This window comes from Equus asinus, chromosome 8 (assembly GCF_041296235.1).
Source record: "Equus asinus isolate D_3611 breed Donkey chromosome 8, EquAss-T2T_v2, whole genome shotgun sequence".
Taxonomy (NCBI): Eukaryota; Metazoa; Chordata; class Mammalia; order Perissodactyla; family Equidae; genus Equus; species Equus asinus.
This window is the reverse complement of record NC_091797.1, coordinates 737,045-762,431: the sequence shown is the minus strand read 5'-3', so window position 1 is coordinate 762,431 and position 25,387 is coordinate 737,045. Positions and strand designations below refer to the sequence as shown.

The 25,387-nt window shown below is 41.8% G+C and overlaps 1 protein-coding gene across 42 annotated transcripts in view; it reads left to right on the top strand.

The window, feature by feature from the left end:
* RIMS1 (regulating synaptic membrane exocytosis 1) overlaps nucleotides 1-25,387 on the top strand; it is a 416,789-nt gene that overhangs the window by 342,365 nt on the left and 49,037 nt on the right. For 21 of the 42 annotated variants that reach the window (XM_044776986.2, XM_070514563.1, XM_070514562.1 and 18 more), the window contains 2 exons: nucleotides 1,017-1,183; nucleotides 18,975-19,210. The exons of 15 other annotated variants lie outside the window; for them this stretch is intronic. In XM_044776986.2, coding sequence (XP_044632921.1) covers nucleotides 1,017-1,183; nucleotides 18,975-19,210 — 403 coding nt within the window. The remainder of the gene's footprint in view (nucleotides 1-1,016; nucleotides 1,184-18,974; nucleotides 19,211-25,387) is intronic. 6 more of the 42 variants (XM_070514569.1, XM_070514566.1, XM_070514592.1 and 3 more) reach the window with 1 other exon arrangement.

Sequence of the window (25,387 nt, the reverse complement as noted above, 5' to 3'; positions counted from 1 at the left end):
CCTTTTAGGTATGTTCTTTCATTTTATATAAGAAGGTATATTGTCTTACCTTCTAGTACCTAAGAGAATTATTCATATATTCAGTATTTTAAAATCATATGTGATTATATAACCTTATTGTTTATTATAATTAACACATAAAATAATAATAATATATGATACATAAGGCTGTTCACTGTTATCTGTTAAAATAAGACAGTAACATAGAAAGAAAAGATTCAGTGCTTTGAAGCTTTGCGTGTTTCAGTCTTTTACCAAATGATTTCTGAAATCTTAGGTGAGGATGCCAAAGACAAATTTAAAGACACAGTTAAGTGTAAGATATGGTGAATATTGAAATTTTAATAGGAATCCCATTTTTCACTTTTGGCACTGCATTGATAGTTTGCATCTGAAGATGTGTAATTAGACTGTAATAGACAGGAAGCCAAGTGCAGTCTCTGCCTCATTGCTTTACTCGTCTTTGACGCAGCTCCTCAGCTTTAAAATCAGCCCTTATTTGTGAGGAGATATATTTTTCTGAAGAAATTTGAAAGAGCAAAGTCTTACAATAGGGAAAGTGTGTAAGTTAATTGAATAGTTTAGAAAGAATCTAGAAGCACGGGTGGAAACAGTGTCTCCCATGGGTAGAGTAGAAGGTAAATAAAATAGGCAATGATAAAAACAGAAGCAAGAAAAGAGAAACTCATGTACTAGAAGAAAATAAATAATACACTTTCGAGGCTTTATGCATGTGCAAATAATTAACTCTGTGAATTTTCCACCCAAGCACTTAATTTTTGTGTTTAGTTTATAATTCAGTATTCATAAACCATTTCTTACCATTCAAAGGAGGTAGTATGTTATACTGGGAATCATGTGTTATGTTGATGTTGGATTATTGCAGATCCACACCTGCTCTTAAGAAGGTGCACTTTTATTTGACGTTGGCTAGGTAGTCACTAAGCTCACTGCGTGTGTCCCTTTTGTCCACGATCTGATGATGGAGCTCTCACTTTCTTGTTTTCAATCTTTAGTATAACATACATAAAGATCAATACAGAAGCTGTGATAACGTCTCTGCCAGATCATCAGATAGTGATGTCAGTGATGTGTCCGCCATTTCCAGAACCAGCAGTGCCTCCCGCCTCAGCAGCACAAGCTTTATGTCAGAGCAGTCTGAGCGCCCCGGGGGTAGAATCAGGTGAGTTGGCCGTCCTGTTGACATACGCTGGTCTTCATCCGTGGTGTACAAATGCAACTAGCTTGATGAATATTCTTGCTCAGACGCAGTTCAGGTCAAGTGGCAGAAATGTTGTATGAACATCACTGGGACTGGAGTGGGTTGAACGTCTATTAACTATTGTGTAGTATCGCCAGTTGACTGCTTGCTCCTGTCTAGTCTAGATATAGCTTATAACCATAGTCATGGTTCTAGCAATTGCTCAGAGTCGCATCTGCAGGAGTTTCTTTCTAATATGATGAAAGCCACAGAGCATCCTTTAGTCCGGGGTCAGAAAGCTTTTTCTGTAGAGGGCTACATAGTAAATATTTCAGGACCATCTCTGTCGCAGTCACTCAACAACATTGTGGTAGCGTGAAAGCCGTGCACACAAATGAGCATGGCTTATTCCAGTAAAGTTTTATTTACAGAAATCAGGAAGCAGGCTATGTTTTTCCTCGTGGGCTGTGGTTTGCCACCCACTTCTTTAACCCCGTAGCAGTGGGATGGAGTGCATGTGATAACAAAGTACACATCCCTTGTTTACATGGTGTGAGCTATCAGAAATTTGCATGAAGTGTGTTTAAATCGCCAGCAGTGCCCTCCTGTTCTTACAAGGCAGCCGCCTGCCGAAGGGGGTGCAGCTCAGGAGCCCAGATGAAGCCCGTCCTCAATGAGCAGAATCAGCAGGCACAGGGTGTGTTTTATATGTGTTCTTAACTATTCCAGAAATAGAGTTTCACTGAAGGGATTTGGGGCTTGATAACACGCCCAAGAAATAGAAATGTTCATGGGAGCATTGCCTTCCAGACCCTCTGCAGGGTCTGAGAGCATCACGCGCTTCCAGGATGTGCAGTAAAATGTCTCCCAAGGCCCCTCTCCCTCCTGGACTTCCCTGTGCACAGCTCATCTGTTGCAGCAAATTGAGAGTAATTATCTCACTGTTAATTAGCAATGTCACACTCCGGTAATCTACAGGAGCAGTTTCAACCGATAAAGATGTTAATAGAACGCGTTTTATCTCTGCTTCTGATGTTGTCAGCGTCTGGTCCTGACAGAATCCTGAGTTCCCTAAATTTAAGAAGGAGCCAGTAGAGCTGAGGGAGGTGGCCTTGTCGAGCTCCTTAGGATCAGGGGTAAAAATTATCCTAAGAGATTCCTTCCTGTTGCAATATTAAGATATTCTTTTTCAAAACCTATTTAATTTAGCAAGAATATTCATAAATAGGGCTTAAACAGGAACTTTTTCACTTTTAATCACTACAAACAATTTACTAAATAATTATGAAACTGTAAATCTTGACGTAATCTTTATTTATGTCCACAATAGAGCCGAGTGCCTTGAGTCCTGCGCCATAAAGTGCGACTAGTTAATAAAATCCATATTAGTAACCAATTGCAAGAATAATTTGTGGGTCCGTTGTCATTCTCCTGAAATTTCAAGGGGATAGGATTCTTCAAAAATTTATCTTTGGGGGGCCTGCCCCGTGGCCGAGTGGTGAAGTTCGCGCGCTCCACTTCGGTGGCCCAGGGTTTCTCCAGTTTGGATCCTAGGTGCAGACATGACACTGCTCATCAGGCCATGCTGAGGCGGTGTCCCACATGACACAGCTAGAAGGACCCACAACTAGAATACACAACTATGTACTGGGGGGCTTTGGGGAGAAGAGAACAAAAAAGTTTGGCAAAAGATGTTACCTCAGGTGCCAATCTTTAAAAAAAGAAACATTATCATTGGGAAAAATTTGGCTACGTGATTTTTGAGGAAGAAAGCAAAGAACAGAGAAACTTCAGGCAGTTCAACAGCAAGGGACTAAGATTTTATACAAAGAGGATCGGAGGAAACTGCCTGTTAGTGGATGGGAGCCGATGTTACTTTGTGGGAAAATCCTGCTTGCAAGTCAGCACTGGTTGTCACTGTCCTGATGAGAAGCAGAAGACACGACAGAGGGGTCTTCACCTTCGTGATCCCTGTGACTCTTCTTATTTATTGAAGGTGGTGGGGAGAGGGGTAGACCTAAAAAGAGCACAAATAGATTTCTTCATGACAAATCCATTTTCTCTGGGTGTTTCTCTGTTTTCAGCTTCTCTTTCCCTTCTCTGCACTTTAGAACACATACGAGCCAAGAGGTATTTTTACGTAAGTGGATGATGTGAATTTAGGGCTAGAACTAATGGCTAAATGAATTTCCCCTTCAGCTAACCAGAAGGACTGTTCTTCCTGCAGTCCAGTACTCTAGGTCAGTGATCCTCCATAAACGGTACTCATGTGGTTTCCAGCATCCTGAGTTGGGTAGAGAAGAAATGGGGTGGGAGGGGCAGGCTGTCTTGTAATGTTCAGAGTTATCTTTTCATATATGTCCCTCTCTGCATATGCTCAGAGGCACACGGGCACACATGTGCACACACTTGTGCACACACAGAGCTCTCATGTGCATCATCAACCCTGTGGTAGACACCTGAGGGGAGGGTTTGGCCTGAGAGCGACAGGATGACATCAGCATAAGAACGCTGTGTCCGCTTCTGGGGCAAGGGCTTCGGCTCTTCAGCCTCGGGTGCCCTGTTCTCACAGCCGACACGGTGAGGGATCATTGCTCTCAATGTATTACTCTTCTAGTGTGTTTACTTATTTTTTTAGAAACTAGTTTCTGCACAGATTGTAAAATTCTCTTTATTCAAATTCGTGGTTAAAAGGGGAGCGAGTCTGGTCAGTCATGACGATAGAATATATTCTGTGTTGTAATAAGAAGCAGCAGACTGATGAGTTCCTCTCACATGTAAGCTCTTCATGATTTTCCAAGACTACTTTCAAGTACAGTATCGAGGCCACACACACTGGGAGATTATAATCTATTTAAGAATTTAAGACCTGCTGTTATATTATATTCTGGTTCCCTATGTATGTTTGCTCGAATCATCCTCTGACACAAGAAATGCTTTATCACACATTGCCTTGGATAAACTTGATTCTGGAAGTCAATAAAAGGATTTAGAAGACATTCTAGCGTTCCCTAAAGACATGTTTGGTCCCCTAAAAGTCAGCCAAGTACCCAGTATTCTCAAGAAGGACTCTAGAAAGAAACCACATGATATCATCTTACCCGTATTATAGCAAACCACACTATGGAGGCAGTTAAAATGTCATGTATGGTTTTGATCTCCTCGATCCAAGCATATTATGAACCAAGAAAATGTGGAGATAAACTGTCTGAAATGAGCAGGAGGCTGTGGCTTCTGCGTAAGGTACCCAGACACTGCTCCCTGTGTTTTCTGTCTGTGATCCATGGTTCACGTTAGGGTTTTAAGGTTTTGAGAAGTTCTCTCTTGGAACAGCTTATCTTTTTTTTATTCCAATATAGCCTCAGCTTATTTTGTTCTGGAATGCTTTTCTCACAGGCATCTATGAATATTTTGCAGATTTCTTGAGTGCCTTTTGGGAAAATCTGTTTTAGATAGTCAGCACCCTTCTGCCTAAAAGATAAAAGACTATAAAGTTAGCTTCAAAAAGCCTGTTTGAGGACAACTAAAATTAAGCACTTATAAGATATGTATAGATTGAAAATATAAATATATTTGGATGACCGATTTCTAAAATATCATTTTCAAAGGTATTGGGGATTCTTGAGCCATATCCTGAATTTTTCGTGTTTGGGATAACAGTTATGCAACAAATATCTTGTCCACTCACAAATGCCACTAGCTAAACCATATGGCAGTTCTGTGTGAACTGAAAAAGGGCACCGTCCCTCCAGGTGCGTTCTGAAGAGTTCATTCAAAATAGCCCAAAACATCTCATATTTTCAAAGTTTACGGGTGCAGAGAACAGTAATAGGAAAAGGAACTACAATAGTCCCTCCTTATTCGAAGTATCACTTTCCACAGTTTCAGTTACTTGTGGTCAGCCGTGGTCTGAAACTATTAAACGGAAAATTCCAGAAATACAAGGTCCATAAGTTCTAAATCTTGCACCATCCTGCGTAGCATGATGAAACCCTTCCCAGTGCCCCTCCTTCTCCCGGGGGCTGTGACTCATCCCCTTGTCCAGCGGGTCCAGGCTGTCCGTGCCACCTGCCCGTGAGTCACTCAGCAGCCATCTGGTTCTCAGATCGACTGTCACTGTATGGCAGTGCTTGTGTTCAAGAGTTTCATTTAGTAATGGCCCCAAAGTGCAAGTATAGTGATGCGGGCAATTCCTTTAAGTGAAAAGGTGAAAGTTCTCCACTTAATAAGGGAAGGAAAAAAGTTGTATGCTGAGGTCACTGAGATCCGTGGTAGCTTTTATTACAGTATATTGTTATAATTGTTATAATTTTATTATTGTTGTTAATCTCTTACTGTGCCTCATTTATAAATTGAATTTTATCACAGGTATGTATGTATAGGAAAAAACATAGTATATTTAGGGTTCAGTGCTGTCTGTGGTTTCAGGCATCCACTGGGTGTCTCGGAACGTATCCCCCATGGGTAAGGGGGCACGACTGTAGACTATAACGTTTGTATTAGGGTTAATAACCTTTTGTAGATATAATGAATTAAAAACTATTCTAAAATGTTGTTTTCATGAATTAAAAACTATTTAAAACTCACATAATTGCTAGGATGCTTCTCACAATACAAAATCAACACTTAATATTTCAAAATAATAAGCATCAATTAAGATTTGAGGTTTCTAGTTTTTCAGATTTGTTCTGCATATGTCAAAGAATTTTAATTGAGTATTGCCTTAAATATTCCTGGAAGAATGTTTTACGGTCCAACTACAAAACATGCACAGTATGTTAGTGGAGGTGGCATAACTGATAATAAAAAATGCACATGCACTAGAACCCAGAAAGACTATGTGGAGTTTCGAGGTTCTCCATGTTTATTTTTACATCTGAAGAGCTTATTCATCCCAAAAAGGAGCTCAATATTCACGGGGTAGTTCTGAATTTTTTTTCATCTTTATCGTATATCAGTTTCTCTCTAGGCAGACACATTTCAGACATTTGATTCAATATCAAGCTTAGAAAGAAAATGCAAGCATAATCCTCTAATTACTCTCAAATGTTATACAATTTAAGAAGCTTTGTCTAAACTAATGATTTTCCAGGGGTGTCCACATGGTAACATGTTCTCCCGGCTCTATAAGGCTGGCCTTCTGGAGCTTGCTGTTGTTGGTGCCCTGTACTCAGCTCCAGCTCCCGCGCCCCTGTGCCCAGCAGAGGGGAGCCCTGTCTTTCCGTGCCGTCCACTCTCCTTCCACTGCTGTGTCCGTCAAGCGCTCCCCTGCTGTTCATGGGCTTTTCAGGGCCTCTGTTTTCAGAAGCAGGTGGCCAGGTCCATCTTCCTAGTCATAGCCTGGAAGCTCTGACAGGCAACCCTGCTGGTATTTGACATCCCGGTGGCAGAGCTTTCCGCCTCACAGCCACGTGCAGCCACCACAGTGTGACAGTGACAGACGGTGGTGTGGGTCGCTCACCAGGACGCTGACCTGTGCCGTGGTGATGAGAACGCCGGGTCTTAACAGCTAGACCGCCAGGGATGGCTGTTTCCATTGTAGGTGAATTTTAGTAAACAAACTTGAGGAGCAAATACGATGCACATAGTTTTTGGTCTTTTTCATCCTCTTTTGAAAGAATATTTTTAAAAGCAATTGTATTTGTTTTCTATGTTCATATTTTGAAACATATGAAAGTTTTTTTTAAAAACAGTAATAAATAGTAACCTTGAAGCCATAAATTCACTAATATTTGGCATTTGATGGCAGTAGGCGTAATAATTAGTAAGTAAATACTGAAGGAAATATGCTTATGTTTACTTGGAGATTTTAAAACATAATAGGGTAAATTATTTGATATTTTAAATTGTGATAGAGAGGTTAATATCTTCTGGAAATCAATCTCGAAATTGCAATTATGTTTGAAAAATGGTACAGAAAATTTTGCCCCTTATTTTACAATAGTTCTTCAAATCAGCAAGGGGTTCCAGGATAACATTTAAAAATAATTTTTGGATTTTTTGTGATGGCATTTGAAAAATGCTTAACTGCAAAATCATTCAGTATGTTAATAGCTCAGAATAACTAATGAAACTTTCATTCTATATACTTAGTATGCCTGCTGACATCAAATATAATCAAGAGTGAGCAAGGGCCTGGTCCGGTGGCTGAGTGGTTCTAGTTCCTCAAGCTCCACTTTCATGGCCCAGGTTCAGGGGTTCGGATCCTGGGCGAGGACCTACTCCGCTCAGCAGCCATGCTGTGGAGGTGTCCCACATACAAAAACGTAGAGGAAGGTTGGCACAGATGTTAGCTCAGGGCTAATCTTCCTCAGCAAAAAATAAATAAAATAAAAGTGAGCAAGAGGGGACTTTCTTTGAGCTGCCCTCATTTACTTTGCCCACTGCCTGTTGTTCTATAGAAGCAATGTCTGCTGAGATCTGCTGAAGTGCTAGGAAGAAAGAGTGGAAAATAACTCGGGAATTTGATGACAGGGGAGAAAATGAACCCGGACATGGTGAAAGATATTAGGTATTCAACATCTGAGAAAGAAAATACATTTTAGTCATCTTCCAGCATCGTCTTGGTTTAATAATCCAAGACCAATGAGTCATTTCCACTGCTACTTCCTGTGAATAGATGAAGGAATTTGCTCCAAGTTTCCCATTGTTTCTAGCCATTTGGGAGTGGAAGGATTTTTTCAGAATATACCATCTACTGCACTGTTAGAAAGAGAAGTTCATATTTAATGTGTTACTATTTTCCCTGTCTTTAAAAATTTACTCACTTAAAAGGATAATATTTAAAACAAAATTAATAAATATGAGAAAAAAACGTAGGTGTAAAAAGCAAGTGGAACTGTGGCCTAGGGCTTTATCCCAAGTCAGAGGGCCGATGCCAGGGCAGGGCAGGACCGTGGAGGCAGAGGGCGAGGGAGCTGAGGGCTGGACGGCAGGAGAGGAAGGCGTTACGGCTGAGGAGGGGCCATGAGGAAGAATGGAAGCTGGGGATGGAGAAGTAACAGAGGGGAAGGTGGGTCACAGCTTGACGAGGGAGAGACTCTGAGAACTAAGGATGATGAAACTGACGGAGGGAGAATCGTGGGCCTGAGATTTACGGGGCGGTTAGTGACCGTGGTATGAAGAGCAGCCTGTCACCAGGGTTGCCACGCCAGGACCGCGTGTGGGTTGCCCACCTGCGCTAGAGCTGTGACCGACTCAGACGCCAATCTTTGGTTCCATGAGCTGAGCAGCTGTGGCCAAGATGTCAGGATGCCGGCACATCCAGCTGGGCAGGTGCAAACACCTGAGGTCTTTTTCTTTTTTTTGTTTTAAAGATTGACCTGAGCTAACATCTGTTGCCAATCTTCTTTTTTCTTTTTCTTCTTCTTCTTCTCCCCAAAGCCACCCAGTAGATAGTTGTATACTGTAGTCGTAGGTCCTTCTGGTTGTGCTATTTGGGACGCCGCCTCAGCGTGGCTTGATGACCGGTGCCATATCTGTGGCCAGGACCGAAACTGGTGAAATCCTGGACCGCCAAAGTGGATTGTTCGAACTTAACCACTCAGCCACAGGGCTGGCCCCATAGGGTCGTTTTCATTCACACACAAGAGGCAGCTGGGAAGCTTGTCCCATACAGGCTGCCGGCAAGCAACAAACAAAGCAAACCGAAAACACCTAAAGCTTATAGCATAAGGACTTCACGTTCCATAGATGGATACAGAATAATTTTGCTGCACCTCAAGTGATCCTCCACGAAGGTAATGAGAACTGTGTGGGCAGTGGGAACTGGGGCTCCTGACGGCAACAATACTAACAGCTACAGTTTATTTTATAGTAGAACGCATTTTGCAAAGCTCATTTCCAATCCAAGCAGATGTTTCTCTTTATTTTGTTACGAGGTATCTGAGATTTGAAGAATTGGTCCAGAGCCGGGAACAGCAAGTGACAATGCTTTCATTAGAATCTAGGTCTTTTTATCTTAAAGTTCATACATTTGTTGTTTTTCACTGTGCAAACATGACGTTTTTAAAACCAGTATCGTTTTTGGAGGCAGAAATAGAAAAAGTAATGTTGACTTGGAAGTAACGCCAGCGGTAAGATCCGTGAAGCCCAGTTTCTCCAGGAATCTCGGGTCGTCTCCCCATCTGAAGCTTGGTTGCTGGTACCTGGGGAAGCGCAGGAGGGGACAGTAGGCGTTGCTTCCTCGTAATGCCTGTCAGCTAAATCAGTGAGATAAATAGGATAAACCGATAGATTCTACAGCCAGGCTCTAGAGAGAATCTGTGAAACAGCCCTGCCAGGGTTTAGACGACTCATGTTTGTCTCTGCTGAAGCCTGACTGAATCGGCAACTGATAAGCATCAGTCTCCGGCCTTCCCATCGAATGGGCTTTGAGATCATTGTTCACATTTTCAAAACCCTCCCTTATCAGGTTTAGAGTACTTACTTTTTCTGTTTATGTTTTATATTTCCTGTTGTTTATGCTTTTAAATTATACTTCCTAAAATATTTAGCACACTGCTGGACATATAGTTAGTGTTCAATAAATATTATAATTAAAGTAATAAGCATTATGATTAGAGCAATTATTCAGTTTTATGTCAAACAAAATATATTATTGTAATTAATTATACTTCCACCATTTTCTTGAGGTTGATCAGTTCTATCAATCTGTCAATTCAGCCCGTCGATGAAAGAAAATGTTACAGTTTTACTACATTAATGTGTATCTAATCAGCTGTAACAGTGTGTCTCTTTAGTAGCCAGCTGTGAAATACTGAGAGAACTGTGTAAAGACAGAATCCACAACATCAGCTTTCTTGCTGCTGTTATATAGTTTCATGACTGTGAAATTTAATTTTGAAGTCTTACCTCCTTCATCAAAAGATAGAAAATATTCCCTGCCCTCAAACTACTCCCTCACATTTCCTTCTCTTGCTGTACGCTTAACCCCTCTCCCTGTGGTAAACCTAAATATTCGTAGGTTTCTCCATGGCCCACATTTTCAGTTAATCTTTGTCTTTGGTGAATCATCCATCTTATTCTGTTGTCCTTTTCCTATTTGTATTACCTAATAGGAATCTAAATTCAAGCCCTTCAGTTAACAGTATTCTTGGGTTTTTGTATGTATATTTCATCCTTTCCGAAAGTACAACAGTGGGAGATAGGAGACATAATCCACACGGACTTTTTTTGAGCGTGTTGGGGGTTAAAGTCAATACTAGAAATCTCTGAGAAATCCGAGAAGCTCTTTCCCCTGGTGTGGTTAGTTTGTGGACGTTGTGCTCACTAGCCTCCCACTCCTGCTGCGCCCTCTGTGCACCTTGCAAAGCTGTAGTTTGCGTTTAGTGATCGGGACAAGAAAATTATCCATAGAGCCTTCTAACTAGGAATCTAATCTGATGCTCATTTTTACGTAGCTGCCGTCGTGGCAAGAGCTTTTCTCTGCCACCACAACCCCCAGACTTGGGGCCCCGCCGTCGGCACGTGGCTCTGAGCCTGCGTGCGAGCTCCATGTGTGGTGCTGGGGCCTCAGGGACGCAGGGCCTTTGCAGGTCACTTCTCGATTCTCAAGGCACGTGAGAAGACGGGTTCTGGAGGGGACAGTCTTCCCCAAATGTTCGGCACATTTAATGCAATTCTCTCCCCCTCTTCTGAGGTGTCTCATTAAAGAGAGGGTGGACTTTCCGAGCAGAGGTGTGTAGGTATCTGGGAGGTGGAGGTAGACGTGTGTCCACAGAGAAGGTTTAGACCTGAGGCGAGTACTGATGAGCGGTCCATGCAAGGTGTCAACAGAATGCATTTGTAAAGTTCCCCGTCTCCACAGCCACAGTGACAGACTAGACCTGTGCACTCTGTCCTCAGCCCAATATAAGCCGAATAGCCTGTAAGTTTTCTTTTTCTTTGAAATTAGATTTCTTTCCTTAATGTAACACACTGAAGACTTGCTACGTATTATGCTACCCGTCAGCCAAATCTCAGTACTATCTGAATGCAAAGATAGTTAATAGCTAAAGAATTAGAAAATTTCCTTAGATTTTAATTTTTTTTTTTTTGAAAATCATAGTACCTGAATTTATTGTGCCACATATTTGGTTTACGATATGCTTTTAAAGCAGCCATACCCCTTTATTTATTAATAATGTGTTTCATATGTTATTTTATATATATTTATATTCTATTTCAACTTATGAAACAAGTACTGGCATGACTTGCTCTAGTGGAAGGGGTGGCCCAGAGCCCTGCCTTCCATGTACTCTCCTCAGACTTCCATCTTCTCCTGTTTCAAACATGGGGCGTCTGCACGGCAATTCGTGGAGACAGTGACATTCACTGGAGTACCGACAGTCTGACACATCGCTCTGAGAACGCCCCCTAATAAACTGAACACTCAGCTTCATCCAGCACATCCTCCATCTCAGTTACGTGGAAACGCACAGGGGTGGCCTTTCCCAGAGCACAGCACCTCATGGACGGCTTCCCACCCTGTGCCCAGTGATGGTTACCATCCTACAGGGCAGCTGCTCATGCTCTGAGCACTCACACACCCTCGACACACTCTCGCACAGGCCTGGGGCAGGAGTGGTGGGTGTGAATCTCGGCTTTCAGGTAAATAGACGGTATTACCACATCAATATTAAAATACACTTAAAACCACAGGGCTAGGCCCACATCTGTTTTGTTTTGCACCATGCTGCTGTCAAGCATAGTACCTGCACACAATAAAGCACCCAAAACTGACTGGTGGATGAGTGAATGAGTGAACAGGAGAAGAACCAAGCTCCAGGAAGCCGTGGACCTGTGAAAGTTCTCAGTACTAGTTAGTAATAGTGTCGAAACACACAGCATAGATGCATAGTTCTTGAATGCATTTTCTCTTCTTTATTTATTACTCCCTGTATATTCATTGACTGCTTTATTTCCTACCCTACCTTTTCACTTCCTCCGATATCCGTCAACTTTCTTGCACTGCTCTTGCTGTGTCCTCCAGTGTCCTTTTCCACATCTGAGACTCAGAGCTGGTCACTCTCTGGAGCTAGTAACTGTCCCTGCATTAGATAAAATTGCGGTATAGGTAATTGTAGACTAAACTAACACGTAAGCGTAATAAGGGAACTAAGTAATTTTTATTACCAATAATGGGAGACATCACTACAATTAGATACATAGCATCTATTTTGTATCAATAAACATCACAATGACTCTTTTATAGCTTTATCTTTTATGTGTTTTGATGTATGTATCAAATGATGATGTATGTTTTGATGTATGACTTTGATGAAGTCAAGAATTTATGCACAGATGAAAAATATTTTGGGCAGATTTAGTTAAAATGTTTAGAAGGAAATAATTCATAGTGTTTTAAAAATACGGGTGAATCTCTGTGCATTGATTTGATCAATAATGATTGATCTCAATTTATTTTCAAAATTATAGTTTCATAATTACATGGTGGGTTCCAAGGGGCACAGATCCATCAACTCTGACTAGTGCCAAATACTAGAATTTCAGTCAACCAGGAACCGCTCTAAAGGAAGCCAAAGCGAAGGTGCAGAGTGCAAGTAGACAAGACCGTGGAAAACCTTACCAGTAAGAGTGGTCCTTCCTGGGGTACTTTAAAACGTCCGCTTGCAGAGAGCTCTCTGATCTGGGGAAGGGCCCCTCCTCACTGTTGTTTTCAGTCCTAGTGAACCTCCTTGTATGTGTCTATGTCAGTCACAGATTTATAAGGTCGGCTTCGGCCTGCCGCCCCCCTCAGCTTCCTGACCACCTCTGCAGCAAGTTTTCCCCGCACCCTGTGTTCCCACAGGATGGAGTGTCTAGGTTGCTGTTGTGGGCTTTACTGGAGTCACGCCAGATACACCTGAGAAGTGGCTCTGAGCAGCCAGATGTGGCCTGGCTTTGGTTCAAACGAAGACTGGTGACCTCCCACGCCAGTCAGGAATTTGTGGGAGAGGCCACTTCAGTTTTTCCTGGAACAGATGGAAAACAACTGAGGACCCCAGCAAACCGACAACGCTCACACACTCCAATCACCTTAATTACTGTTGATATCACAGTCTTTTCAGAATTATAGTTTGGTTTAGTTATTACATAATCTTTCATTTTTCCTAATGTTAAATGTTATTGGGAGAAATGTTGGCTTGTCCACTAAGTGAAATGAGCATAGGAAGCTTAGGAATTCCAGGTTAACTGGTCTGTCCATGAGGAAACCAAGCTAAAGCTTAAAAAATAAAATAAAATCTTGTGCTTATATTATATACCACGTTGATAAAATCTGGAAGAGGGCGTAAAGCTGTTTTTTAAAAAACTGAGATATAATCACATACCATAAGATTCACCATGTTCAGTGATTTTTAGTATATTCACAGTTAATTGTGCAACTATCATATGTCTAATTCCAGAATATTTTTATCATCCCCCAAGAGAAACCCACGCCCATTAGCAGTCACTCCCCATTGCTCTCCTCCAGCCCCTGGCAACCACTGATCCACATGCTGTCTCTATGGGTTTGACTTTGGGCTCTTCATTTAAATGGAATCGTACAGTATGTAGCTTTTGTATTTGGCTTCTTTCTCATAGTGTGACATTTTCACCTGCATCCACGTCTGTAATGTGAGTCAGTGCTTCATTCCTTTCTGTGGTTGACAATCTTCCATTGTGTGGATAGACCATGTTTTGTTTCTCCATTCGTCAGTTGATGGGCATTTCGATTATTTCCTCTTTTTAAGTGTCATGAATACTGTTGATATGAATATTCTTATGTAAGTGTTTGTATGGACATGTGTTTTCAATTCTTTTGAGCCTGTACCTAAGAACAGAATTGCTGGGCCACATGGTAACTCTGATTTTAACTTTTGAATGGAATTACTGTCATATGGTAACTCTAAGTGTAATTTAACTGTTTGACTAAACTGCCAAACTATTTTCTAAAGCTGCTGCGTCATTTTACATTCCATGAGCATTGCATGAGGGTTCCAGTCTCTCCAGATTGTCATCAACACGTGTCACTGCCTCTTTTTTGTTATCACTGTCCTAGTGCGTGTGAAGTAGCATCTCATTGTGGTTTCCATAAAGCTCTATTTAAACCAAATTTATCAAACTAATTTGATATCTCCAAGAATTCACTTTGCTTGTGGATTTAGATTCTTATAGTACAATTCTTTTGTTAGCAACTTCTTGAGAATGGATTTTTCTTAAAAGGTGAGCATATTCAAAGTATTAGAAGTCCAGTTTCTTTTTTCTCTGGGGATTCTTTAGTTTAACTATACTGGAATTATATAAACACTTAGTTATCTGTGTAGTTCAACCAGAAAAGGAGCTCTATTAGATTTGAGATAGCTTCAGATCTAATATCTATCTAGACAGCTTTCCCTGGGGCGCACACAAAGGCAGAAATTTTTATCACCAAATGAAAAGACTATTTTTAAACCTACAGAGAGAACTAGCCGCTCAGTTTTACCGCTCAGCCGTAGGTCCAAAATTACCACAGAGACCCAAGCCCAGACTTTAAAGGTTGGTTCCTCTTTCAGTGCATGAGGCATTCATGAGTGATGTGAGCTCTGGTGGCCGACAGAGGCGTAAGACACTTAAAGACTAGCAACCAGATTCTCTGTCATCTGCTCCTAACGTTCACCATATCCCTGATGTCTGCCCCCAACAGATCCCACCCGCAGAGAGATTCCTTGTTGTTGCTGCCACCAGCAGGGAGTGTATTGTCAGTCACAAGAAAAGCAAAATAAGAGACAAATGTACTAAGAACCAGCACCAGCAACAAACAAACATGGAAAACCAGAGGCAGAAGAAAGAAAACAGAGACCGACAGTAACGTTCTGTTGCCTCTTGATGTTAAATTGAGGAGCCAGGAAAAGGCATCCTTGGGCTTAAAGAGTCCAGGGGTGGGTGCCTCCTGGGACAACACAGTTATCCAGCAAGGAGTCCATTTGGGCATTTTCATGGGACTTCTGACACCATCAATACATAATTCTCAAAATTAAAGCATAGTTATAAGAAAGACAGCAGATGTCAGAGTTTTAACTCATTAGTGAGAAAACCAAACAGTTGACAAACTGGTTCCAAACATGATTCAGGAAACTCGTATACTTATATATACAGACGTATAATCATTGAAAAAAACGAAATACTGGAATAAGATTAAGTCCACAGCATGGCTTGATGAGCGGATCCAAACCCACAAACCCCAGGCCGCCAAAGCAGAGCACACAAACTTAACCACTACACCACCAAGCCAGCCCCAAGACAATTGTTTTTTTTTTTTTTGGTCTAAGTTCCAAGTTTAGATTTTTTTTCTTAATGGGAAGGAGGCAGCCATTCCTCTGAGCCATTGGGTGAATGGGGTCATTAGTGTGATGTGCGATCCTAGAGAGGGGGCAGTTTTTGGTTGGATTGGATGCCTTATCTTTGAGAGCCTCATCAGACTTATCCGAGCAGGGACATGAGCTGAGAACCAGATACATAAATCTGGAGTTAAGAGCTGAGACAAGGCGGAGAAAAGCTGCTGAGATTTGCAGCACTCAGAAGTAGGTGAAGCTTGGGACCAGATGGGGCATCCAGGGATTGTGCCCTGGGGAGAGTACAGGTCCAGGGGCCGGGCTCTGACCAACTCTAGCAGTTAGTGATGAAGAAGATGAAGATCCTGCCTGGGAGGCACCAGGCGGGAAAGTCATGAGAACAGAGTATCTGCAAGATCAGAAGAATCAAGTGCATTGTCACCTACGTGATGAACTGAGAGGTCAAAGGATGAGGGCTGGGAGGCGTCACTGGTGACTTGAGTGAGAGGCAGCTTTGGTGGGGCCGCAGGGGCGCGGCCAGATTCAGATGAGTTCATAAGAGAGTGGGAGGAGAGGACACACAGGCAGCTCTGTGTGTGTGAAGCTCTGAGCACAGTGTTCAGCAGAAAGTCAGGGAGAAGCAGGGGCTGTCACGGAAGAACGGTGGCTGTGCTGGTTTACAGGTGGGTGGATCCCAGTCTGCCTGTGCACTGGGAGGTCTCATTCCCACCAATCGTGGGCTCACTCGGCGGGGGCCGGGGGCCTGTAGCAAGTGTGTGGTGTGTAAGGTGCATGCCAACCGAAAACATGGGAAGTTCAATATGACCAGTGCAAAATACACAACAGAGGGCTGCGAGACCTGGAAAAGCTCTATAAAGCAGAGAGCCTTAACATGCGTCTTGAAGGGTTCACGCCACCAAAATGACAGGAATAGGTATCCAGGCAGGGGAAGCAGGACAAATAAAAGGCTAAGAAACAGGAGGGTAGAAAACATTTGTGCTGAAACGTGACCTTCACATCGATTTAATTAATCTGGCTGAGCAGACCCCCGACCCTGTGCCCTCCGTTAGGTGACAGAAGAATTGAAAATGCCTTAACATCTTCTCAATCAACATGGTGTTCTGGATTCTTTAGGAAGCTATGCACTGTCCTTAGATCCACTAAGAATGCTTTTAAGCTTCTAAACAAAGTATTTTATTTTGGGAGGAAAAATTGTATCATATTTATTCACAAAATCACTTTTAACATAACTTCTTGACTCACTCCCCATACACGTATATCCTTAAATCTTTTTCAGAATTTTTGTCAACCTTGTAGATCATTTCATTGCTGTAATAAAATATCCATGGAAAATTTTTTGAATCTTCCTAGCTCATCTTGAATACATTTTCATGATAGAAATATTATAGAAAGCATTTTTCTGTTCTTTTAAACTTCTCTATAACCTAAAGAACATTGTCCAAAATTTTACAATAGTGGTTTTTTGTGGAATGATTTTTAAAATACAAATTGAGAGTTGTGATAGAAGTCCATTTTCATGGGAATAATGGGAGAAAAAAGGTACATGTTAGTTTATCCATACTTCCCTGTGAACGTAAAATTGAAATCGTGAGAAGAGAGTTTACAATGACCACTGTGGGGAGTGTGCTGAAGAGAATGATGAGAGATGGAACTGCCGATTTCTCAATCACAGGTGTTTGGTTGAAGATGGATATTACGACTGTGAAACTGACCAAATCCTGACATTTCTGTACATCCTTCAGCAGAATTCTGCAAGTAAAATTGTGGTAAAGCAGACAGTAAGAGGAGACTTAAGGCAGGTGACAGGTTTAGGTAATGCATTCAAATAAATTGGTGAAGACACAGAAAAACTGACCATAGTATTTATCAGGAGAGAAGGTTCGCTGGAGTTGGGCGTATAAACCCACAGGAATCAGTTTTCGACTGGTCATATGTAATACTGTCCTCATTAATCTCTTGAAAAAGAGACTGTGTTAAATGCATAGCAAAATTAGCAGATTTGCAAATGGCCTTTAAAACTTTGAGTTCGTGTGGAATAAAATGAAAGAATATGAATCTCTTATTATTGTATTGTCAGAAGAATTTTAATGTGGACCAATTCCAGAAATGCTGCTAGGGATTAAAAACTCTAAATTATCCCAGAGGTCTCTGTTTGCAGTTCCTGATTCATGAAGGGATCTAAGGTCCAAGCAATCTTGTCTCTTTTTCATGCTTCCAAGCCCCCCACAATCTTGCCCTCCCACCTTTCTGGACTCACCCCACATGAATTTCCCTTTCTACTGAAACACTCATTATAAATGTGGCCACGTGTTGCGTGATCCCTACTTTCTGTTTTATCGTTTCTATCATGTTGGGATTTATTCCAGCTGGCGCATTGTGTCATCCCTGTTAAAAGAAGCTATATTAGGTCATGTATTTTGTATTTCAAAACAAGAAACAGACCATCAAGATGGTGGTGAGGGTCATGTAATCCAATTTCTACAAATATTTTGAAGAGACATCAAATTAAGAGGATCATTTCAGATATATCAAACTGGTCTTTATTGGACCACAAAGGGCTTTTCTCGATGGATGACATGGCTGCGTGTCAATGTAGCGTGAAGACCGGGGACCCTCACAGCCCGCTCCCCACTCGCCTGCCCACTGCTCCCCCCTCACAGACGTGCACTTATTTTGGCAAATAGGGAGGATTCTGTTTCCCATTGACCTTTCTTGGTGCCTGAGATTCTCAACGATAACGTGCTCGTTTGGGAGAGAAATACGATGATCTATTCAGATGAAGTAGTACAATCTGGGAACATAGACAGGTTTTTGATAGGAAAGAACAAAGAAAGGAACGTTTCAACCTAGAGCATGAGTTTGAAGCCCTGAAAGAGGAAAATGAGGTGGAGTTTGCGTGGAGGGGAAGGTGACCAGAGGACAAGGAAGGAGCCAAATGCATTTTTCGCCTCATTAGCGTCTTTCCTAGACTCATCAAGTCTCACGTAGCAAAAGAGATGTCTGCCAGTTGGAATTCCAAAGGAAAACTGGAACAAATAATGTTTTCATTTTTAAACCTCTTCATGTAGCAAATTCAGAGTGTCAATTTTTGGCAATACTTTTCTCCTCGGGAACGTATATGAACTTTTCTTATGGATTTAAATATTTTAGTTGTTCTCTGAGGGTAACATAGTAACTATTTACAGAATTGATCTGTCACGTTTACCTCCCCACAGATAGCATTGGTTGTGTTCCTTTTTATTGTCTTTAAAAAGCTTATCAGTTACTCTGTGTTGAAATAATATTGTTTTAAGGTACATCTAGATAGAACATATTTAGGGATGTGATCTTAAAGTATTTATAGCTATATGAATGCTACTCAACTGGCTTTTCCCCCTAAAAATTTGCCTGGATGATTTCACAGTAAATTAGATTTAGGATTCTAATTGTGCTGACCTGTAATTTATGGATGCATATATGTTTTTACTTTGTAAATATAGTTCATTTACCCCTAAAATGCAAGGCAGACGGATGGGGACTTCAGGAAGAGCCATCACGAAGAGCACCAGTGTGAGTGGAGAGATGTACACACTGGAGCATAATGACGGCAGCCAGTCGGACACGGCTGTGGGTACCGTTGGAGCAGGTGGAAAGAAGAGGAGATCCAGCCTGAGTGCCAAGGTGGTTGCCATAGTGTCTCGAAGGAGCAGAAGCACATCCCAGCTAAGCCAGACAGGTGAGTGATGCGAACCCCACGTACACGTGTCAGGTTCCTGCCGGAGCAACGGGAGCCGGTCTCCACGCCATGGGTGTGACGGGATTGTCCAGTGTACGGATTCTGCTTTGCAAAGGAAGTTTGTTTTTCCGTCTCTGGAAATCTGTTATTTGTATGGGTTTATTTATTTTTCCTGTACAGCTGTCTAATAAGGTATCACTTGTCAATCTATAAGGTGGTCATGTATTTTCCTTTAAGTGAGAAAACATTAAAGCCATGTTTAAAAATATGCAAGGAAATGCAAAGAAGTATTAAAGATCCAAATTGATTTAAATGCAAGAAAAGCAACAGGATTCTCCTTTCAAAATGTTCCATAATACAATCACTTATAATTTAGGCTGTCTCTGTACTTTTACAGAAAAGAAGGTCAGTTGTGCAACTTGAAATATACTATTAAACGCACTGTATGAATGGAATGATTGAACTGTAATTGTTATATTTTCAATGCAAGTCAAAACCCAGGAGTTATTTTTACTCTAGAAAAATGGGTCAGTGGATTTGTGCAAAGAATAATGTTTTAATACAAATCGGAGTTTCACATTTTTTACACTGCTTATAAATCTTAAAAGCTTTATGCCCTCAAGGTATACAGGAAAAAAGCGAACACAGAGGGAGGATGGTTATTTCTGTATTATAAAATATAAAAGCTGCCTAAACTTATATAATATTTGAACAGACATATTAGGTAATTCATTACTGTGCTCAGTGCTGTGGGCACCAGAGGTAAGTGAAATACTGAACTGATTTCACTCATCGGCGCCTGTTTCTCCCATTGTCACCCTCGGTTCTATTTTTTTGTTCCTTAACAGCAAAAGTCTTGTCTCAAAATTTACTTCTACCAAAAAATGTTCATGAACTCCTTTGGTCAACTTGGCATCCTAGAAACTACCTGTTTTTAATTATGCATCCTACTGGACAAATTGTCAAATAAATTAGAGGCTGGAAATTCTGAGCCATTAAGAAATTGACGTAGTGTATACAGCTTTTTATCTAAACAGAGGTTTATCTTTCTGAAAATATAGTATTAGAAGGAACCTAAGTTAGCCAGCATCCCCGTGATGGGTCTGTCTCCCCACTGTCGGGGTGAGACGAGCTGTTTTCTGTGAAGGGGAATCTTGCCCGTCTGCCTTAGGGTCGGGTTCTTCCTGAGGCCGGGAGGCGTTGTTCCCGGTTTGGTTCTGTGTTTGACGGTGGTGTTCTTGGTTTTTAGTGTTGATGCGATGGTGCTTTACAGTGTGGGTGTGGGTGTGGGTGTGGGTGAGGCTTTCACCGCCCGATTTCGGGACGCTTCATCCCTTGGGTGGGATGGAAATGTCCCTTGATGTCTCTTCAGGGAGCAGTGCTCCCTGTGGGAGAGACTTCAGGTGAGGAGACGGCTGTCTTTGTCCCCAACTTTCCACTTCTCGCTCTTCTTGTTTTTCCCTATAGTTAGTTCCCTCTCTGTTGTTCGCCAGTGAAGAGAATTCCATTTTCTTAGAATAAAACAGAGTAATAATTTTACGTGGGAGCTGTACTTGTGGCCCTGCTTTGCAGGTAATAGGTTCAAATGACTGTCTCTGAAACACTCGGCCCCTTTGCTTTGTGAACTTAAATTTTATCCCGGTGACAGTCACTGTTGAGTTTCACATGGTGTCTGCCTTCCCGGAAGTTGAGTTAATAACTTTTGTGGAAACTCTAGTTAGGGGTTAGGTTGCCGTGTGTGGGAGCAAAAGAGCATTGGATTTCAAAGCGAGGATAAGGAAATCGTTCTGTCCCAAAGTGGCTCAGTGAGTAAACGTGGCATCGTCTTCCCAGGACGCACTTGACTTGTCTGGGGGGTGGGTTGGCCCGGATGTCCCCCCGTGAACTTAGCCAGCTGTGAACTTTTACGTTTCTCTTTCTCCATCATAATTTCACCTTGATTTGGTAACATGGCCTCATTCTTCTTGATCTTTCTAAGGCAGGTGACAAACGGTGACAAACCTCAGGAACCACTCTGTCTCAGTGCACGGCTGTTGTTGCTCCCTTTTCTGTCTTCTATGAGTGACATTTTTTCCTCTCTCAATGATTATATTTCCTCTCTTGTATGAAGATTTGTCAACATTTAGAATTCTCATTCTAAGAAATTTATTTTTTGTTGCTTCAGCTCATGCATATGACCATCAAATCTGTGTTTCCAGATTCCTCCTCTCACAAGAAATATTCTTTAATTATAATTTAAGAAAGCTCCTCTTGGATGCCCCACTGTAAACAAGCTCAGTATGTCCACATATCTGAATTTCCAGCCCTGCCTTTCGGTGATACCACAGTCTTTATAGTTACAAACCCTTAAAATAGTTTTCTCGTTTTTTAATTTTCCCTAAACTTTCTCTTTCCCAGACCTATAATCCCAGAAATCCCTATCTGGAATTTATCCAATTTTAAGAAACACTAGAATAATTGATTTGAATGTTTTTGTTACACAATAAAACCATTAATCTCAGACTGTAAGGCATAAAATAATTTTGTGGAAATTATTAGAAGGCTAATAATTTTGTGGAAAAGGGAAGGAAAAATACAGGGAGAAAGCACAAATATATATTTCATAAATTGTCCCAACCCATGAACACGGTTTGGTTAAAGCAAAAGTGTATGAAAGGGCTTGTAGTGGGAAACACATTTAGAAAAGAGGATGGGGCCAGGACTTAAGGCCCTTTAAGGGGCTTTGCTCACTGATGGAGAACGTCTAACCAAGAGAACAGAAGAAAGCAAGCTGTGCTCCTGGACACTTAACTGGAGCAGGTGTCCAAAGTCAGTGAGGAAGTGAGGAGGCCAGTGGATGAGACGAAAAATTAGGATGTGGTGAGGTAGAGACATAGCTCTGGAAATGGGAAGGAAAGAGCTTAATCAGAAAAAAGAGTGACCTGAAGGTGGAATCAACAGAAGACAAGGTGAACCGTCCACATTCAGGAATAACTGGTGAGAGAAGACAGGAGGGTGTGGAGGAGAGGAGAGCAGGGTCCAGAAAAGGAGTGGGAGAGCAGAGAGGAGGAGACATAGAGGTCCCAGGGAAGACACAGTGTTGTAGGGAGGCTGGGGAATCCTACGGAAAGATCGAAGAAGCTAGGGAATGAGACTAGACCGTTGGACGTGGGGACTGAGGGGTTGTTCCTGGCCCAAGTTGGAGTAGACTAGTGAGCAGGGTGACGACAGAGTGTGTCCAGTGTGGGGAGCATTCAGCACGAGTGGAGCCCCTTCCTCTCTGCTTTGTCGTTCCTTTCAGCTGTCTCTCTGTAACCACCGTCTCTTCCGCCTCCACTTCACCCTCTCTCCTGACCTGGACTTGAGATGAGGCCCTTGTCACAGGTGGGAGGAGCTAGAACAGCAGAGACATGGGTGCGGGCTCAAGGGCCTGTCCCTCGACAGTGGGGAGAGTGAGGCTGCCCCACCACCCTAAAGCCTGTGCAGCTGGTGGGGCTGGGGCTGGAGGGAGGGTAAAGACAGGTAGTTACTGTGAACGTCTATCCAGGAAGCTTTAGGAAGGAAGGAGATCAAGAGTAAACAGTCTTCCTCTCATTCATTCTACCAGCGTTTATTAAGGATTGTTCAGGTACCAACTCTGTAATTGAGGGGCTGCTAGAAGTAGGGAGCGGGTGTGAGTGCCTCTCAGAATAAAGGGGCCCTGAGCATTTTTTCAGGATGAGCTGTGGAAGGAGCACCTGCAGATGAAGAGATGGAAAGACACAAGATGAAGAATTTCAACTAATGGAGCAAAGTCCCAGAGAACAGAGGGGATGATTCAAGGACACAAGGTTATTCCTGGAGAGATGGGAAGATGGCTCTTTCCCTGAGTCTGATAGAAAAGAGGAAATGTTTGAAATCCAGAGGGATGTTGCAATGGGAATACTGAGAGCCGAAGGAGCTTGAGTCAGAGGCCTTGGGTCTCCTCAGTGCGCAGGAGGCAAAGCAAGTGGAGGGAGTGAGGAGACAGGGCGGGGAGAAGTCAGAAGTCAGTTGGTACCAGAGAAAGCACCGCTGATCAGCGCTGGGCTTCCATTGGGTTTGGGCCATGCACAGTCTCTGAAAGGTGACCTTAAAGACATTCACTGGGGTCAGGGTCACGCTTGCAGGTGTCAAGTTCATACGAGCTGTTCTTGTGTCTCTCATGACTGTCACCCTGCCTTTGTGCATCTCCAGTGTCCTCGCCAGCATTTCTGAGATCATCTCAAGACCCTTTGAGATCATCTTGCCCATCTTCAGGGTTCCGAGATAAAATTTGATTGATCTTCATTCTGGGAGTTCACCTGCTTGGGCTGCCATTCGTGATTTTGACTCTTTCCACTGTGACATTAGTCTCGTTGGGGAGAATTGAAGCTCCACCCTCCCTCCTTCATCTGTTAGTATCACCTCTTCCCAAGGTGATAAGCAGATCTTTTTCTTATTCTTCCTCAGAATATGCATCTAAAAGATTTTTTTCTTTTCTTTGGTAATTTATCTCAATGAAATTAATTATTTCATTATAATCATAGGAATGAAACATTTCAGAAGGTTTGCAATAGAGTTGAAAACCATACAGGGTTTGTTATCTTACATGATTATATAGGCAAAAAATACAAGTATTCTAAGAAGTTTTCAATAGATTTATAGATGGTTAATTTCAAAATAGTGTAAGAAGAGTTAATGAATTTCCAAGGCATAGCTAATTTCTCAAGAGGAAATCATAGAAGAAACTAACAAAATTTCCCTGTCCCACTCTCAAGACAAGACTAACATAGAGTGAGAAAACAATAACTCTAACCCCTTGCACCTAAAGGGATGGTGCTGAGTAAGCTAATTAAGCTAATTTCACCGCGAGTTCAAGGCCTTACCATAAAATCCACATGGTTCTTAAACAACAGTCATGCCAAGAAAATGTCCAAGGTATTCAATCCCCTTCTGCTAATCTTTTTCCAGTTTTCTTCCCAAAAGGCACACAGGCAAAGCAAGTCATGAGGTCAGTCGAGTGAGTGCCAGCTTGCGCCTCCCAGCTTGCTGACCTTGGGACAATAAGTGAGGGACTTCCATTTGCCCCAGGACTTAACGTTTTTCTCCTTCCAGCCAAGTGCATTGACCAGAATATTCTGTCTAGTGCTGCTTTGTGAAGACTCTTCACCGTTTCCTTAACAAAAGTAAGTTGTAGTTGTGGGGAAGGAAGCCTGGGTGACCTCCTTGCATGTTCCAAGAAAGTCTTCTTGTCTCTGCCGATTACTAACAATGGAAGCAAAACTTCTCACAAAGGATGGGCGCCCCCTAAAAGTTTCAGAAAGTGAAAGCTCTTGTGGATCGAAGTCTTGCTGAAATCCAAGCTTCTTGTCCGTGCCTCATTTATTTGGTTCATTTAACAGCAGGAGAGAAACATTCTGAGGAATGTAATGTTTCATGTTCCTTGTTTCCTGAGAGCAAAATCATGGTGCCAGCAATGATTCTCAAGTCTGCAAAACCGTCAGATGAATGTAAGCATGGGCCCTTGTATTTACTGATCTGTCCGCCTCAGGAATTCACCACTGTTAGTAGAGATTCAATTCAGCCATAGTAACTCGTCTTCTGAAGAGATGCCCTAATAAGGATTAGTATTTTCAAACATACGCCAGCTGCTCTATTTTTGTTCTTTTCCTTGCTCTGAACTATAAATTTTGAGTGTGGCTAATATGTAGATACACCTTTAGATTGGTTTGGCAGAAGAAATATTTGAGTGGAATTACTTTTTTATAATAAATTTGTATTTTAGGATTTAGAGGAGGAAAGGAAACTAACATTTATTAATGTGTCTTCAAGGCACAATACCAAGCGCTCAATAATTATATACAGTGATAATTATTGTTAACTGTACTAAGATAATTCTTAAGCATGAGATCAGTGTCAGGATGGGTGTTATAAAATATTTCAGGTAGCTCAAATGCAAAGACAAACGTGTCTAATTATTTTTACAGCAGATGACCAGTTTCAATGCGTCTTCATTTAATGCAGAATGGTTTTATATAGAGATTTTTTTGTTGATTTATTTTACTAATGTCTTTCAGATTTTTAAACATAGAAAAGCAAAAAGAAGATACATAAAACTCCTGCAAAGCACCACCAACTACAAATTCACTGTGAAAATATTACTATATTATTAGCTAGTTTTTTATGTATTTGTGTTAT